Source organism: Drosophila simulans, chromosome 3R, assembly GCF_016746395.2.
Source record: "Drosophila simulans strain w501 chromosome 3R, Prin_Dsim_3.1, whole genome shotgun sequence".
NCBI classification, from domain to species: Eukaryota; Metazoa; Arthropoda; class Insecta; order Diptera; family Drosophilidae; genus Drosophila; species Drosophila simulans.
In genome coordinates, this window is record NC_052523.2 from 23,023,534 (window position 1) to 23,041,085 (window position 17,552).

Here is a 17,552-nt window from a genome sequence, read left to right on the forward strand (position 1 = left end):
AGATATACGCATAGCTGCCATAAACACGGTGCAAGATAGTAGGATAGTAGATAACAAACTGCTTGCATTTATCGCAGCCATTTAACAAACTTATCGCAGAGATAATGGCTGTTAAAGACTTGACTACACAGTAACAAACGGTTCAAAGCAACATTTAACTCACAAAATTCGTTTAAAGAAAATAATAGCATAATCGGTTGTTGTGAAACACATATCATATTATGCTGTATCAGGTTACTTAAATGAACTATTAGGATTATTTCTTGTTTTTTCTAAAATGGAATATATTGATTGTTTTTCCAACTGTGCATCTGCTCAATTGTCGATCCATAAGAAATATAAATTGGCTGAGGTGCCGAGGTGGCGAGGAAAATGTTTCGATAATCTCTGCTAAACATGCCATGTAAAATGATGAAGAAAATCGAAAGATTAGTCCGAAGCGAAGAGCATGAAAAGTCAAATAAATATTTGCGAAAATACAGCACACATATTTGGTATTCATTCAATTTGGGCTCGAGTCCCTAACCCCGGAACAGAAAAAGGCAATTGAATTAGAAATTCTTGAGAAGTTGTCAGTTTAGATAACTGGCAATTTGTATGCGGCGAGCAATTAGAGAATTTTGGGCCTCAAAATAAAATAACAAAATAACCAAATAACAGACACACACGAATGCGACAGACAGGCGGAGATGAGCTGATGAATTTAGTCAGCAGGAGCTGGCCATGCATATAAAATAAACAAAGAAATACAAAGGATGCTTCCTTATTTATGGTCGAGTCCCAGAAATATATTCAAATATGTAGATTTGCCAAGTTTATTCCCCATGCCCCTTTCTCTTCCCCCTTCTCCCCCTTTTTTGCAAATGGCAAAAGGCAGGCAGGAAATAAACGAATTACAGAACACGACCTTTCCCATTTCGACCCGGTTGAAATTTGTCATTTATTTGCAATCTGGGCTTATTTCTTAATTATTTTCTTCAAACTGTTTTCTGGCTTTTTCCAATTTCATTCGATTGGTCCCGAAATGCAACGCAAATTGAATAGAATTATTCTAGAAATTTGAATATTCTTTTTCGAGGAACTTTTCGGATTTTTTCCAAAGCCATGCCACCCATTGCGAGTGATTCATGTCAAGTTGCAGCAGCACTCAGTCAACGTAATCCTTTGGCCGCCTCTTGTCTGCATTATACGCTCTTGACTTGCAAATTGTTTGCGGTTATGGCTGCATTGCAAATTCTAAGTAACAGCCAGCTTAATTAAATTAAGCATACACATCCAGCCACGCCCTTAAGCGGCTGCAACGGGGGCGACATCGCTCATGAATAGGCATTACGTATGCGTTGAAATTTAAGTGGCTCACACACACACGTGTCGTGTGCACACCGAACACACACTTGAACACACACGGACACGGCTTGTTTGCCACTTCTGCGTATGTATGACATAATTAGTGTCATAATGACACTCACACACACACACATGTGTGCCACTTGTCTAGCAGACTAAAAGTTGAAAAGTCTCTGAAGAAATGGCCCCACCACACGAGTCATTTGGAATGCTAATAAGATGCCCTACTCTTTCACCTACATCCTACCCAGCTAATTTGCATATTTTTCACGCTTTTTGTTGCAGTAAATTACTTGAAAATACATTAAAAATGTTCAACCGGCTGCAGCTGCATCTGTAGTGGACGCCAGGATACAAGGATAACACTTCTGCCTTTCTCCAACCAACAAAGACAATTCTGAGCAAGGTAAGTGAAAATAAATATTATTACAGCTCGCCTAGCGCTGCTTGTAAATATTCATTACAAATTTTATAATTAATATCCGGCCAGCATAGACGGTAAATAGCATAAAAAATCCTTTGGTCACTCCATATTTATATATCATTAAATATTTTATTATTCAATTGGAGCCCAGTTTTCATTTAACCTTTTTGTTTTGTTGTGGTTTTTTGTGTAATTGAGCATAAAGCGAACTACAAATATAAATAAATTGCATTAAATAAATATGGGACTGCCGCGGACAATAGACAAAGTGGAAAAAATTAGAGAAATAAAAAACGCAATTATTTTCACAAATGTGCAGCACATTGTAATACCCTAAAAAAAATGGCCAAAAAGAGCGCTAACACTTCTAAATTTTCAGCACTTTCCCCACCACAGAGTTCATAACTTTTCACACACTCACTGTCAGCCGCACAACCAAACACACACCCACTTACACACCCACACTTGGCACTTGTTGTTACTTTTTTATTGCCATCTCTTGCCACACCATCTCCTTCGCTCTTTTTGCGAAATGCAAAATGCGAAAATGCATTGTGACAGCCATTTTTTTTATTTTTTGTAAATGTCAACAGGAGGAGCACGAAAAAATACGTATACGCCACAAACACTTTGTCGCCGCTGTGTTGCATAAGGAAAAACACTTTTAAAACATTTTCAGCGCCGCTTTTATGGGCGTCTAAAAACAAACGGGGCGAATAGAACAAAAAAATGGCTGAAAGGCTTTACGCGGCAGCGGCCACTATTAATGTACTTTTATTCTTTTCATTCTGCGCTAGATGTGGCAGCGTGAGAAGGTCCTTAAAATATAAACAAATGCTGTCACGCACGACATTTGTTTCTATTTTTTCATAACACATAAGCTTGCATTAATGTAAATATCATATTATTTGTTTTATAACGGAGCTCACGAGTTAATCTTTAAAGGATATATGCTTAAAAAAAAGTTGTCAAAAAGAATCACCTTGCCCCGAGCAGTATGCAACACTCTAGCAATACATATAAGTCATCTGAACTATATTGCAACAGCCATGTTTTTTGTAGCACATGTACTACAGTAGCTCTTCGAGTTGGTAGACAAATTATGCGTTAAGAGTGCAACCCTGCGGCTTAAAAAGAGCCCAAGAATTTAATTAAATTTTGACAGAGTTAGCGGAGGGCATGAAAAAAAAACGCAGCTAAACTGCGATAAAGTTGAGCACTGACAACCCAAAGCGGCAAGAGGCAAAACAAAAAATTGGTGAAAAATGTTTAAATTTCGCGCATGGTTTTCAAATGGACGCGCTGCTAGAAAACGCGAGCTTTAGAGCCCACTTAATTGGTTTTCGCTAGGCAACGGCAAATGCAACGGCTGCTGACCGCAAATTAAAATAAAAGCGTTGGCCAAAACCCACGAAGGCCAATGGCGTATTTGGCCCAGCCGAAGAATAAGCAAAGCGGCTATACAAAATTTAAATTGCATTTGCCAGTCCGGCCGTTTTGACCATTTTGCCCACCGAATGCGGCAGCGACCACGTGGTGAAAGGACAAACACAATGTGCACGGCTTATTTGACTTTATGCAAATTGATTGCATAAATAATTTATGATTAAGGATCGAGCAATAATTTGCCAATTTAAATGCACAATTAGTTTAATTGATGCGCTGTCACACGCCCACCAATGCCAAAATGCAAGCAAAAAAAATAAATAAAATGCAAAAAAAATCTACAAAAAATACACAAGCGTCAAATATGCAGCTGCAATCCGAGCGAAACAAACTCGACGGCTCTGTATTTGACAAATAAATAATAAAATGTTTATTTCCATTTCGAAAATGTTGCCATGTTGACAGTCCGGCCAGTACATAATTATGCAAAATTCAGCGCCAGCGTAAATAAATAAATAAAATAAAGTTCCAAACAAGCGACTGCAATTAAAATTAAAAATTAACAAAATATTTTTGCCAGCATTATAATCGCACACACACAGGGACTCAAAATTAACACCCGCACATGGATGGCATCGAGTTAAAGCTCATTAAATTTGCATTTGCATACGAGATGCATAGTTTCAACACCTCGCACGCCCGCCCTGTCCAAAAAATGCCAACGTCATCAGCCCTTCTTAGCCAGAAAATATATATATATATATATTTTAACGAAAAACCAATTAATGCAGCCAAGCGGATGGGCTGCTCCTGCAACTGAAATATTTTCTATATGGCGCAAAATATGTAAATGTACAAATTTCATGTGAATTACCATCACATTATTTTTTGGTTTGGTTCTCGCGTCATTCCCGCCAACAATTATGCAAAATATTTGTGTGCTTATGGCAGCTGCTGTTTCCAAATATTAAAGTATAATTAAGAGGTGATTACCAGACGGAACTCCTCGTAATTAATTGCTTTGAAATCATAGAGCTCCATTTCAGCGCTTACCCTTTATAGTCTTAAATTTTCGAGTCCAGCGAAGTTTGAGGGAATACCACATAGCACCTTTATTCAACCACTATCTGTGCAGCTATCAGCACTTTTTACTCACTCATTTTTTCATGCACTTTCCACTGAGTCCTCGTGGAACGTTCATTAAGTTCGAGTGTTGGTCACAAACGTTGCGCATAAAGTGCACTTTACGAATTCGCGCATTTTTATGACAAGATTTCAGCTTTTCATTTTCATTTTCATTTGAAACCAAAAGGCCACGCAACGCCACACCCCCGCCATCTATTAAGGCTGTAACGAAATTTTTATTTACTTTCTTTTATTTGTACTTTGATTTAATGGCCATAAAAATGCGGGGCGAAGGAGCCAAGTGAACGCGCGTGCATAAAAATCACAAGGCACGCTGTGAATTTTAATACAACGCTGCGTATACGTAATGATTTCACTTCGGTCGTCGCCATTTTGATTTTCCATTTCACCAACAACCGTTGTTGTTGTTGTTGTTGTTGTTGTTGTCCTGGTTGTTGTTGTTGCTATAACTGGTGACTTTAAATCTCCCTTTTTTACCCCTGCAATTGAAACATGAAATTGCATTTATTGTGCGGCAACAATGCAAACAGGGAGCACTGAATACTGACAGAGTCCTGGAAAATAGCCTTATGACATCCAAAAAGTAGGCAGAGATTTTTGATTTATCACCACAACACATACATGCATGCGTGTGGTGCATCGGCATATACATATATGAATACTTATGTACATAAATTGAAATGAAGTGCCAGGCACTTTTGTGACCGTTTCAGAGATTTTAATCTTTATTTATAGCCATTGCGGTCGGCATTGTCCTGCGAGCACATCCTGCATTTTCGCGGCTATTGGTAAATTTATGTTAAGCAGCATCGGCACTCTCAGTAATTTTTGTTGATAAATGTTAATGTCTCTATAAACGCGTGTGAAGCATATAAATATATCAACATAAATGTCCATTTTAAATGTTAATCAAGGCGAGGCCAAAATCTATCAATATTTATACATATTTAATGCGCAGCCCCAGAGGCCAGAAGTCCCACAAAAAACATGCAAACTAACACAAAATATATTGTAACAATAAATAACCCAAATCAAAATGGGGACAAAAAGCGCCAAAATCGTACGGTTTTCGGCCGACAATGAAGGGCAATCAATACTTTTTTCTGGCCACTGCAAAACCAAGTCGGACATTCATCGGATGTGGTGACGGTTTGTCCGTCCATCCGTTCGTCTATGTGCAGTCGTTGCATAAAGCAATCAGTGCAAATATACACACAAAACTGTGCTCTTACAAATAAATATTGCATTGGGATTAAGCCCCGTCACAGATATTTCTATTCGCATGGTATGATTTTATTTGGTTTTTTTTTTCAATTGTATCTGGAATTTGGAAGCGTCACGCGGAAATATGTTCTGTATTTGCACCTTTTTTCAACGCCAAAAATTCACTAGAATTGTTAGCAGAAAACTATGCAAATTTGGATAAAATTTTAATATAAAATCAAAAGCAGCTACAGAAAATTTAAAATGAATTAAGCTAATGAGTGCCTCCAAAAAACACTGTCTTATTTAATAAATGAATTTAACTACTTGCAACTAAAATCCCTTCCACACATTTGAACATGTTTATTTACTGAAATATCTTAGAGATTCTTTCCAAGACAGAAGTGCTAAAGTTTCCCGACGCCGAGCTAAAAGCAATTGGCACCAACGAAACTTGCTAGCTCAAGTGTCTTAATTATCGCAGCTACAACTTTAGGTGCTCCGACTGCTGGCCAAAAAAAGGATGACGGGGTGCCCCCTATTGAACTAAACCGAACAAACAACCCCACAAACGAAGCAATAACCGGAGCTCAAATGGGCAACAAACAGCAGGGTCGTGTGCGATTATTTATAACAAGCGCAAAATGTGCACAATTAGCGCTATATATGGCATCGGCCTATAAGTGGGCTACATTGGACCGCCATAATCATGGCAAGCATGCCATTTAGGGCTCCAGAACTTTAAACGTGACTCACATTACATTTCAGGAGGGAAGTTGGCATTGGGGAGTTGGGGAGCACCGGCGAATTAAGCTGCATACAATAAAACAAAGCGAAAATTATGAGGGGCCAGCAGCCGCGGACAGGAACAACAGCAAATAAATGGAGACGACTGGGCGAGTAAATAGAAATCAAGAAAGCATAAAAATGCTCAGGGACCCCAAAGACCGACAAAGTTTGAATGCAGCGAAAAAATAAGTAGTTGCGCGGCTAGGAGGAATCTGTCCGCTCATTCTCCCCAAGAAACGAGATGCTGTGCCTCCATCCTCATTGGTAATTGAAGTGTACACGTGCGTCCCCTGGCAATCGGACTTGGCCACATTGGGCGGATTGTCGGCTGGGTTGGATGGTTTGGATAGTTGGCTTAAAATAGGTTGGACTGGCCAGCATTATGCTGTATTATTTACAATATGAGGGCCTGCCACTTAGATCCCCATACGTAGCCCCCATCGCATGGGCCCATAAAACGCTGTTTAAATGAACGCTGGCCAAGCGTGGAATGGACGACATTTTTATTTACGATGCCAGTGGCTCGAGGAGGTGAAGCCAAATTGAATGCGGACTGGGTGTCTATTATTTTATTTCTATTCCGACGTCAGCCGGCAGCCAGCAGGCAACAGCCAGTACAGTAAAGCAACGAGGAACGGAACCCATTCCGCCCGACGTCGAGTTGTTTATTTATGTGATGGACTGTGCGTGTGTGGAAGTTGCAGATAAATTTACTTAGCCGCCCGAGGAGAGCGCTCTAGTTGAGCAACTCCCAAGCTTAAGGAAATGACAAGTTGCAAGAGTGGAAGAGTGGACTTGGCCAGCGAGATTGATGGTGCTGGAATGATGAAGCGGGGCAGAGGCGAAGAGATGTACCAGCCATTGTCTTTCCACACCGAAAGAAACATTGTGATCTGGAAGCTTTAAAAAGCAATAAAATAATGCTATTAATTTTGGAATATTAATACATGTCTAAACCTATTCATTTATATTGCATAGAAAAAAGTTTGAGTATATGTGGTTTTTGCGTGCATGCTCCTTGAGCTTGTTTGCAGTGCGTCATCGCCTGGCGAGTGGAAATCAATTTACGTTAAATGTTTGCCCATCCACCGAATCTAAACACGGACGGCCACATCAACCTGGGCTGACAGGATGTGCGCTAAGTGAGCCAAGGAGCAAGTGGAGTGAGTGATGGACGATGGGCGAGGGAGCAGTGGAGGCGTGCAGGAGTGGAGCAGTCAGCCGCAAAGTATCCATTTGAGTGACTTTGGGCTGGATGCGAGGCTGAGCCACAAAGTAAACAATCGACCACTGGCGCTTCTGCGTTTTCTGACACGGCAAACAACTGGCGGTGCAGCAAAAACATCATCATCATCATCATCATCACGGTCTTATCGTCATCGACCTGGCCAACAAGAATGGGGCCTATTAAACTTGAATGCGTCACGCATGCTTGCTGGTTCTTCTGTTGGCTCCAAGAGGTGCTCCTCCACCTCCTCCATCTCCTTCCACTGTTCCACTGCCATTTCCATGGGCTCAACAAGTTTTTGCATTTGTCTCGGGCACGAGCGCATTATGCTTAAAACTTTGCGCAAAACTTGGGACGACAACATGATTAACAGACAAATGACATTACAAAGCCTTTCACTTGGCGACTTCTCCTCACTTCGCTGTGCCAAGAAAACAAAAAAAAACGGGGCTAGGGTTGGGGGAAAAAACTGCAGCAGCAGCGCCTTACTGCCTTTCTATTTCGCAGACAATGAGCGGGCTTTCAACGAGATCTGAAGAGGCAGTGGCCCTTTGCGATGGGATATATATGGGGGAGTCTCGGGTCTCGGGCTGGAATGCGCAAATCAGGTCTTAACCCCTTTTCTTTCATCTGCTTAGCTGTCTGCCGTAACTTGAACTTTCAGTGAGCTGTGCAGCTGGCAAGAGTAATGAGTGATCCGAGTGTCTTATGGATTTGGCATTGTCGCTGACTTTGAAGTTGGTTTTTTGTTCACTTCACTTGGGTCTCGCCTCCACGCCAAAGTTGAGCTCTGCTCTGCTGATGCATTTACTAATAGAAATTTTAAATTTAAATGCCAGCATTTCGTACACTCATCCCGCCCTTTGGCGGTTTGCACTTAACGCAAAGGCGTTACAGCATAAGCAGCTTCAAGATATTTTCAATTCACTGCGGCTCCAGCACTTTCGCTTCGAGTCCGCACTTCTTTCGCCTCTGGAATTTTGATGCGCTTTGGCTGAAGTTCTGCAGAGGAGTAGGAAAGTGTAGGCCATAAATAATGAAAGGGGACTTAATGTATTCATTCGAAGGATGTCTTAACCTTGCGAACCTTGCTATGTTTGTGCATAATTAGCTCAGGAGCAGCAGCTTGGGAGCAATTCCAAGAAGATGTTCTACATTTATCACTGGCTTTCACTACGCACAAAGCAGTATGTATTAATTGCAACTGGATATTTATGAAAGGTTTCTCAGAATGCCAGACTTGACATTTAACATTGTAAATTATATTGTAACATTTGTCGAGACACTTGGCTGTGTCTCAGTCTTGTGCATTCTTAATGCTCTTATTGAACCAGAATAGCTGATATGTATGAATTTAGTAGGGAGATACTTCTTTTGTGGCCTTAATAGTTTTGCACACTTATATGCGTTTTTGTTTTCCGAATAATATTCTTCTGTTATGCACTTAGTGAACTACAATCTTTCATTCAATTGTATTGGAAAGAAAAGCACTGCCACATTGCCAATCGAACAGTTTCCAATTTTGTGATATTAAGACCCGCTTAGAGACTCTTCACATGCCGCCCCCAAAAACATCTTGAGATGTGGAGTACACAGATGTTTACTTAAAGCTCCCGTTTGGCAATACATTGGCCCATCTGGCTGGCTATATAAACATGTCTCGGCTGCCTGTTCACCAAAGTGTTGGAGGCGATGCCTGTAAAACCAGAAACATGGGGCCAAAAGACTTGCAAAAGTTTTTGGGGGAATTGAAATCCTTTGGCAAACAACCGAGCAGCCGCACACACATATATGTACGTGTATGTTCGTACACACACACACACATTCGTATCGAAAATGGGGGAAAATGAAACATTGCCAGTGCAGTGGGATACAAAAACCGCACTTGGCCAGACTTTCGGTTTCCTAGCAGCTAGGGGCTGGGAAATGGGAAATGGAAAATGGTCGAAGGACACCCGCTCTAAAACTCCCTCCTCGAATGTACTTCACATGCGTGTACGAACTTTTCTGAAGCATTTGTAAGTTTTTAATAAGAAATTGTTAAACAACTTGTTCTGCTTTTTTTGTTTTTGCCTGCCTTACACTGCTTACTGCTTTTTAGGAGCTTTGGAGTGGCTGCTGCTGCCGCTTGGCAGAAATTGTAGTAATTAGTCATGTTGATTGATGAACGGGCGTAATGTGCTTGTGTGTGTGTGTTAGTGTTTCGCTCGTATTTCCTCTTGATATTGCAAAAATTAATTTAAAGGGCGAACAATATGTCAACGCCATTTAAACACTTTGGCATTTGCCGTAATCCCGACAGTCGAGCATTAAGAAAACTTAACCATTAAATGCCTGGCTGGGTGGCTTTTTTGAGCAGGATGATGCCTCCTCCGAAAGCCAATTTTCCAAGAGCAACCTGCGGGCGGTACGACTATTAAACATCGGTCTTGGGCATACCCACACACTCACATACCGAAGTAGGGTTTCCTCTTGGGAAGGCTTACATTGTGTACTCCTTGGGTGAGCAATAAAAATCCGAGGTGGAAGCGAGAAGCTTCCTTGGAGCTCCAAAACTCAAATTCTACCCACACAACCTCATTGTGCCATGCCTGCGGTTGTAATTTAGTGTGCCTAATGAATTTAGTACCGTTACATACCGGAAGTGAGCATGTGAGTGCAAAAATGCGCACTCAACTGGAATGTCTGTGAATCTTCATGGGATCTGTGTGTGTGTGTGTGTGTGTATGGGTTACTACGTGCTGGTATTGAGGTTTCCCCAGTATCCTGTGTGATGTGCTCCGTGTGTGAAAATGTGTGAAAAATCTGCGCTCTGGCAAAACTTCGTTAACCTTTATTAACGACACGAAGCGTCTAATTAAACAAGACAAAATTTTAAATCGAGCGTAACGCTTGCGCAGGTATGTGTGTTCATAATTTCCCGACATGTGTGTGTGTGTGTGAAATGAGCAATTATTTTTAATTGCCTGGCGGGATTAAATTGGGTGCCAGAGCAGGATTCAATTAATTGGCAGGTCTCCAAAAAGTTTACCAAGCAAAGGCCACACTTCTAGCCTGATTGCCCAGAGTAAATGTTGGTGCTTCACATTGAGGAGAGGGATCAGGAACAGGAGGAGATGGTTCCGCTCCAGGCGAGATGTCAACAAAACGGGGCACAATCCGCCCCAGATTAGATTGCATAAACAAAACGCGCTCGGGATATCAATGCGGATTGAAGGAGGTGCCTGGTTCCAGGTCTCAGGTCGTTTCTGGATATTTACACGGCCAGCGTGGCATAAAAGCGAAAAGTAATTTTCCTAAGTGAATATAAATGTTTAAAATCTTGGCAAGAGAAGCAACACAATAGCCAGTTTGCTCGGCAAACTGACTGCCTGGCAAACTGACTTGGCCAGGAAGAAATTTAAAAGGCAAAACACTGTGGGCGAATGTAGTTTAGATCCACTCATTGGGTGAAAAGTGCTTAAAGTTTAATGCCAAATTGAAGTTGGCCAGGACGAGGAAACCTTTGTCGTTGCAAAAACAAGGTGTCGAGTTCCGAACTCCTGTGGCCCAGCAAAGCGTGTCTATTTTGCCATCTAATAGCTTAAGGGGAATATGGTCGATATCTGCCATCTGATGGCTGGCAAACACTTGGCCGACACAATGCCTTCAATTTGCAATAACTATTAGCATTAGCATTTGGCCATATTTCGATAGCCAAACACTTTTCAAAACAAATAACCTGTCTATCTACCTATCTAACTAACTATCTGCTGTCCCATCAAAGTATCTTATCGGTAAGCTGCAGAAATTTAAAATGGCCAACAGTTGCAGATTTTTCGGTTGCCCAGAAATTAATCAACTTTTGCGTTTTAACGAAGCACAACTTAGATTGTGGGGGAAGTCAAAAATCAATATAATCTGCACAGCCGGGGGCCAACCCTTGGAAAATGTCCTAATTAATGAGGAAAAGTCACCAATTTGAAAATCAAATTACAGCGCGCATAATTAAATTGCCTTATCAAAATTTCATTCAAAAGCGTCTGTGGGGGAGGCACAAAATACGAGACTTTTTTTATATCAGCTTTCTTAGGCTAATGGGACAGTTGACAGTGAATGCAGTATGGCCTAAAGTTGCCGATTTTACGAGCGACAGCTAGAAGGCCAAAAACTTTTAATTGAATTCCTTTCAAATTGTACGTAATGGGCACAATTAAATTGTCACCATCAGATTGAGAGGACGTCAAGGAGGAGGAGCTGTGAGCTGAGCTGAGCTGAGCTGCTGGCTCAAGTTCTCGTAGAGCTTTGGCAAAAATCTCGTATTATGCAGCACTCGAGCGCATGACAAATTCATTAAATGCACAAAGACCGTAAAGTGCTCCACTGTCCGCATGGAGCAACAGGACGAAAGGATGTCGGTCGACGGGCGAAGAAATGAGGAGAGCGTTTTACAAAATTTTATACACTCCCTGACCGTAATTACACCACACAGAGGTAGAGGGCAGCCGGGATTACAGGGTATGCCGTATGGCGTATGGCGTATGGCATACCCGGCAGATGGGAGAACAGTAGTTGGGCGTGGTTTCGAGGTGAGCCAACCATGAAATGCAACATGGCAGAGGAAGCGAACTCCGAGAAGCGAAAAGGATGTGTGTGTGCTCGTTCGTGCCATATTTATACACGAGTGTTGTGTTGCCACTAGGTGTCGTCCGGTGCTTTGTGTGTGTGTACGTCCATTTTTTTTTTTCTGCCCAGGAGTCATCCGGATTTTGCGACCCACAAACGTTGGCATTTAAATTAAATTCATTTTTCGGCCTTTGCCGCTCGCTCACACACGGCGTATGCGTGCTGCTAATGAAATATTTTGAACGGTCTGTCAAAAATTCTGACTGGCGCTTAATTAACCGTTCCTGATTAAGCCGCCGAATTCAAAGGACTCTACGCACCGACGTGCAATGAGCACATTTGCCAAATTTACTCCATTTGGCGCAATGTTTGTATCAAGTTTTATTCCACTTTCATATAATTACGTAAATGTTAATGCCGCCTCCGAGTCGCTGCCTTTTCATTACATTTCGAGCATTTGCCGTTCTGTCTGTCACTATGAGAATGATAAATGCGCTAAAGTTTTCTTCTAGTTAATTACTGAGTGTGCACTAAAGGAAAAATCACCTTGAGTACGTTATTTCGTTATAATTTCGTAAAATAATTAGCCCATAATTAATCACAAGTGGATAGTAAATATGAATGGAATGATATTTTCTATGACAGCACATTCTTTCCAATTGACTGCCACACATTTCTAATCATTCCTTTTAATTTCTCCATTTGCAGTGAACCCATTTGGACAACATGAGTCGACTAAAGGCCGCTTCCGAGCTGGCATTGCTTGTAATGATCCTGCAACTGCTACAGTGGCCAGGATCTGAGGCATCCTTCGGTCGGGATGCGTGCAGTGAGATGAGCATCGATGGGCTTTGTCAGTGTGCACCCATTATGTCGGAATACGAAATCATCTGCCCGGCGAACGCCGAGAATCCCACGTTTAGGCTAACCATCCAGCCCAATGACTACGTCCAGATCATGTGCAATCTGACGGATACCTCGGACTACAAGCAGCTGCCGAAGAAGTTGCGGATCGGTGAGGTAGACAGGGTACAGATGCGACGGTGTATGCTGCCCGGTTACACGCCGATAGCCAGTATCCTGGACTATCTGGGCATAGTGTCGCCCACGACGCTGATCTTCGAGAGCGACAACCTGGGCATGAACATAACGCGGCAACACTTGGACCGTTTGCACGGTCTAAAGCGATTCCGGTTCACCACCCGCCGTCTCACACACATTCCTGCCAACCTACTGACGGATATGCGTAATCTGAGTCATCTGGAACTGAGGGCAAATATCGAGGAAATGCCATCGCATTTGTTCGACGATCTGGAGAACCTGGAGTCCATTGAATTCGGTAGCAATAAGCTGAGGCAAATGCCGCGTGGCATTTTCGGCAAGATGCCCAAGCTGAAGCAGCTCAATTTGTGGAGCAATCAACTGCACAACCTCACTAAACACGACTTCGAAGGTGCCACCTCGGTGCTGGGCATAGATATTCACGATAATGGCATCGAACAGTTGCCGCACGACGTCTTCGCCCATCTCACGAATGTCACGGATATCAATCTGAGCGCCAATCTCTTCCGTTCCCTGCCGCAGGGCCTATTCGACCACAACAAACACCTGAACGAGGTGCGCCTGATGAACAATCGAGTGCCCCTGGCCACGCTGCCTTCGCGACTGTTTGCCAATCAGCCGGAACTGAAGATCCTGCGGCTGAGAGCTGATCTGCAATCGTTGCCGGGTGATCTCTTCGAGCATTCCACACAGATCACCAACATCTCGCTGGGAGACAACCTGCTGAGCACTCTGCCCGCAACCTTGCTGGAACATCAGGTGAACCTGCTTAGCTTAGACTTGAGCAACAACCGGCTGACACATCTGCCGGATTCACTCTTTGCTTATACCACCAATTTGACGGATCTGCGGCTGGAGGATAACCTGCTCACCGGCATTAGCGGGTAAATACATTTAATAGTTTACTATTTAGTTTCAGGCAATCGCCAACACTCCTATTATCATTCTTTCAGAGAAAAAAGATATTTACTTAAACTAATGACCCTCTTTGATTTTTAATTACAGGGATATATTTAGCAACCTGGGAAACCTAGAGACCCTCGTCATGAGCAGAAATCGACTGCGTACCATCGATTCCAGAGCCTTTATAAGCACATATGGACTGCGACACCTGCATTTGGATCACAACGACATCGATTTGCAGCAGCCATTGCTGGACATCATGCTCCAGACCCAGATCAACTCCCCGTTTGGTTACATGCACGGCCTTTTGACCCTTAATCTGCGAAACAACTCAATCATATTCGTCTACAACGACTGGAAGAACACAATGCTCCAGTTGAGGGAGCTGGACTTGAGTTACAACAACATTAGCTCGCTGGGCTACGAGGATCTGGCGTTCCTGTCGCAGAATAGATTGCACGTGAACATGACGCACAATAAGATACGTAGGATAGCGCTGACCAAGGATGTGCACTTGGGCGAGGACTACACGAATCTGGTGCATGTGGATCTTAACGATAATCCCCTGGTCTGCGACTGTACGATCCTCTGGTTTATCCAGCTGGTGAGGGGCGTCCATAAGCCGCAGTATTCCAGACAGTTTAAATTACGCACAGACCGATTGGTTTGCAGCCAGCCAAATGCCTTGGAGGGTACTCCAGTGCGTCAGGTGGAACCGCAGACGCTCATCTGTCCGCTGGACTTCTCCGATGATCCACGGGAAAGGAAGTGTCCGCGCGGCTGCAACTGCCATGTGCGTACCTACGACAATGCACTGGTCATCAACTGCCATAGCGGCAATCTGACACATGTTCCTCGCTTGCCCAATCTGCATCAGAACATGCGATTAATGGAACTCCACTTGGAGAACAACACACTGCTCAGGCTTCCTTCGGCCAATACACCCGGCTATGAGAGTGTAACTAGCCTGCATCTGGCTGGCAACAATCTAACCAGCATCGATGTGGATCAACTGCCTACCAATCTCACCCATTTGGACGTAAGTTGGAACCACCTGCAGATGCTGAACGCCACCGTGCTGGGTTTCCTTAATCGGACCATGAAGTGGCGCTCGGTGAAGCTGTCCGGGAATCCGTGGATGTGTGATTGTACCGCCAAGCCGCTACTCCTCTTCACCCAGGACAATTTCGAAAGGATTGGAGATCGCAATGAAATGATGTGCGTGGACGCTGAGGTGCCCACACGAATGGTGGAACTGTCTACCAACGATATTTGTCCGGCGGAAAAGGGCGTTTTCATAGCCCTGGCCGTGGTGATTGCCTTAACTGGTCTTTTGGCCGGTTTTACGGCGGCACTGTACTACAAATACCAGACGGAGATCAAAATTTGGCTGTATGCTCACAATCGGCTCCTGTGGCTTATCACGGAGGAGGATGTGGACAAGGACAAGAAGTTCGATGCTTTCATCTCGTACTCGCACAAGGACCAGAGCTTCATTGAGGACTACTTGGTGCCGCAACTGGAGCATGGTCCTCAGAAGTTCCAGCTCTGTGTGCACGAACGCGACTGGCTGGTGGGCGGACACATTCCCGAGAATATTATGCGCTCCGTGGCGGATTCGAGACGAACGATTATTGTGCTCAGCCAGAACTTTATCAAATCGGAGTGGGCACGCCTTGAATTCAGGGCGGCGCACAGATCGGCACTGAACGAAGGACGCTCGCGTATTATTGTGATCATCTACTCGGACATCGGAGATGTGGAGAAGCTGGACGAAGAGCTGAAGGCTTACCTGAAGATGAACACCTACCTGAAGTGGGGCGACCCGTGGTTCTGGGATAAGCTGCGATATGCCCTGCCCCATCGCAGACCCGTCGGCAATATCGGTAATGGAGCGCTAATAAAGACAGCGCTGAAGGGTTCCACGGACGACAAGTTGGAGTTGATCAAACCGTCGCCGGTGACGCCGCCGTTGACCACGCCGCCGGCGGAGGCTACGAAGAATCCGCTGGTAGCGCAGCTAAATGGCGTCACCCCGCATCAGGCCATAATGATTGCCAACGGCAAGAACGGTCTGACGAATCTGTACACACCCAATGGCAAGTCGCACGGTAATGGCCACATCAACGGCGCCTTCATCATCAACACGAATGCCAAACAGAGCGACGTATAGGACTGGGAGAAGGCGGAGCTGTTCCAGTTCGATCCCGACGATGAGCTATTGTTCCGTTAAAGAGAGGCCTCCAAGAAGAACACTGCCACTGACGAGGCGGCGGTGAATGGACCCAGCTGAATGTAAAAAGTCTAGAGAATATTATCGATTTCCTCGTGTTTGGTCAAGTTACAGTCGCCCCCTTATAGGTTTAAATCTCTTGCGCTGGTAGAGAAGCTCCAGGAAAACTAAGTGAAAATTTCAAATTTCAATATTTCATGTGGCCTTTGTTGACGAAAAATGAAACAAAAATGTTTAGTTTGAGGAAAGATGGAAACACACAAGCTAGTTTTAACCACATCACTCTGTTTTAAGTGTTATATGTAAGCTTAGCATAGACCCTGTGCAGACTCTTGTAGACATAAAAATCTCATTTATTTAGTAATTATTTGTACATTAGGATTATTGCAAGCTGCCGCATACAAAACTGAGAATAGCTCAATGCTAAAATACCTTTTGAAATTACCACTTTTATTTATGTTTTACCTTTGAACAGAATCTCAAACGAAATGGGAATCTGAATTTTGAACAAATCGAGCTTTATTTCGAACTAACTACTGATTATTTGTTAGAACGCAGCCTACAACTAGGTGGAACCACTTGCAATACACATACGACGTATCCAAATAGTAGTATAGACTCTGTAATTGTGTGAACAAACGCAACAAAAGCAGCCGAAATGAAATACAAATTGCCTTCTTTGTATGTATGTATGTACGTATGCTAGATATATAGACCCCAAGGATTCATAATCGATTGCATTACATACACAACCCGTCTCTGTACATAAGCTGGATAATGATTTCTGTACTTTTCCAAAACTAGTATGTGTATCGCACGCAAATCCAGATCCTTACACACAACTATCACTAGTATCAACTGTAATCTCACGCCCATTTAAATGACGCTATATAAATAAGTACATACCGCGCGAAGACATAATTCAGTGGACACACATTATCATGTCATCTACCAAACAATTAGGCTAGCTCTTCATCCATACAAAAACCAGAATGAATATCGTCTATGATACGTAAATGTAATTAAGCTAAACTATGGTATGTGTATATCGTCTAAGCTATAGATTGTCTCTTATATGTAATACCTAAGGTACCTACAGATTTATGCAGACACACTCATCTACTCTGTATGCGTATGAGTATATTAAATCTAATTGTATATGAAAAACACATACAACGCAAATAAAATATATTTTAAAAATTTAAACCTTGAGATATGTACATTAT

General features: G+C 43.0%; 1 protein-coding gene across 1 annotated transcript in view; it reads left to right on the top strand.

Annotated features, from left to right (window-relative positions):
* Positions 1-17,532, top strand: part of LOC6729781 (protein toll) — a 43,256-nt gene extending 25,724 nt beyond the window's left edge. Inside the window, exons 2-4 of the mRNA XM_016177625.3 lie at positions 1,633-1,753; positions 12,837-14,074; positions 14,196-17,532. Of these exons, the coding sequence (XP_016036462.2) occupies positions 12,855-14,074; positions 14,196-16,266 (3,291 nt within the window). The 5' untranslated portion in view covers positions 1,633-1,753; positions 12,837-12,854 and the 3' untranslated portion in view covers positions 16,267-17,532. The remainder of the gene's footprint in view (positions 1-1,632; positions 1,754-12,836; positions 14,075-14,195) is intronic.
* The last annotated feature ends 20 nt before the right edge of the window (positions 17,533-17,552 follow it).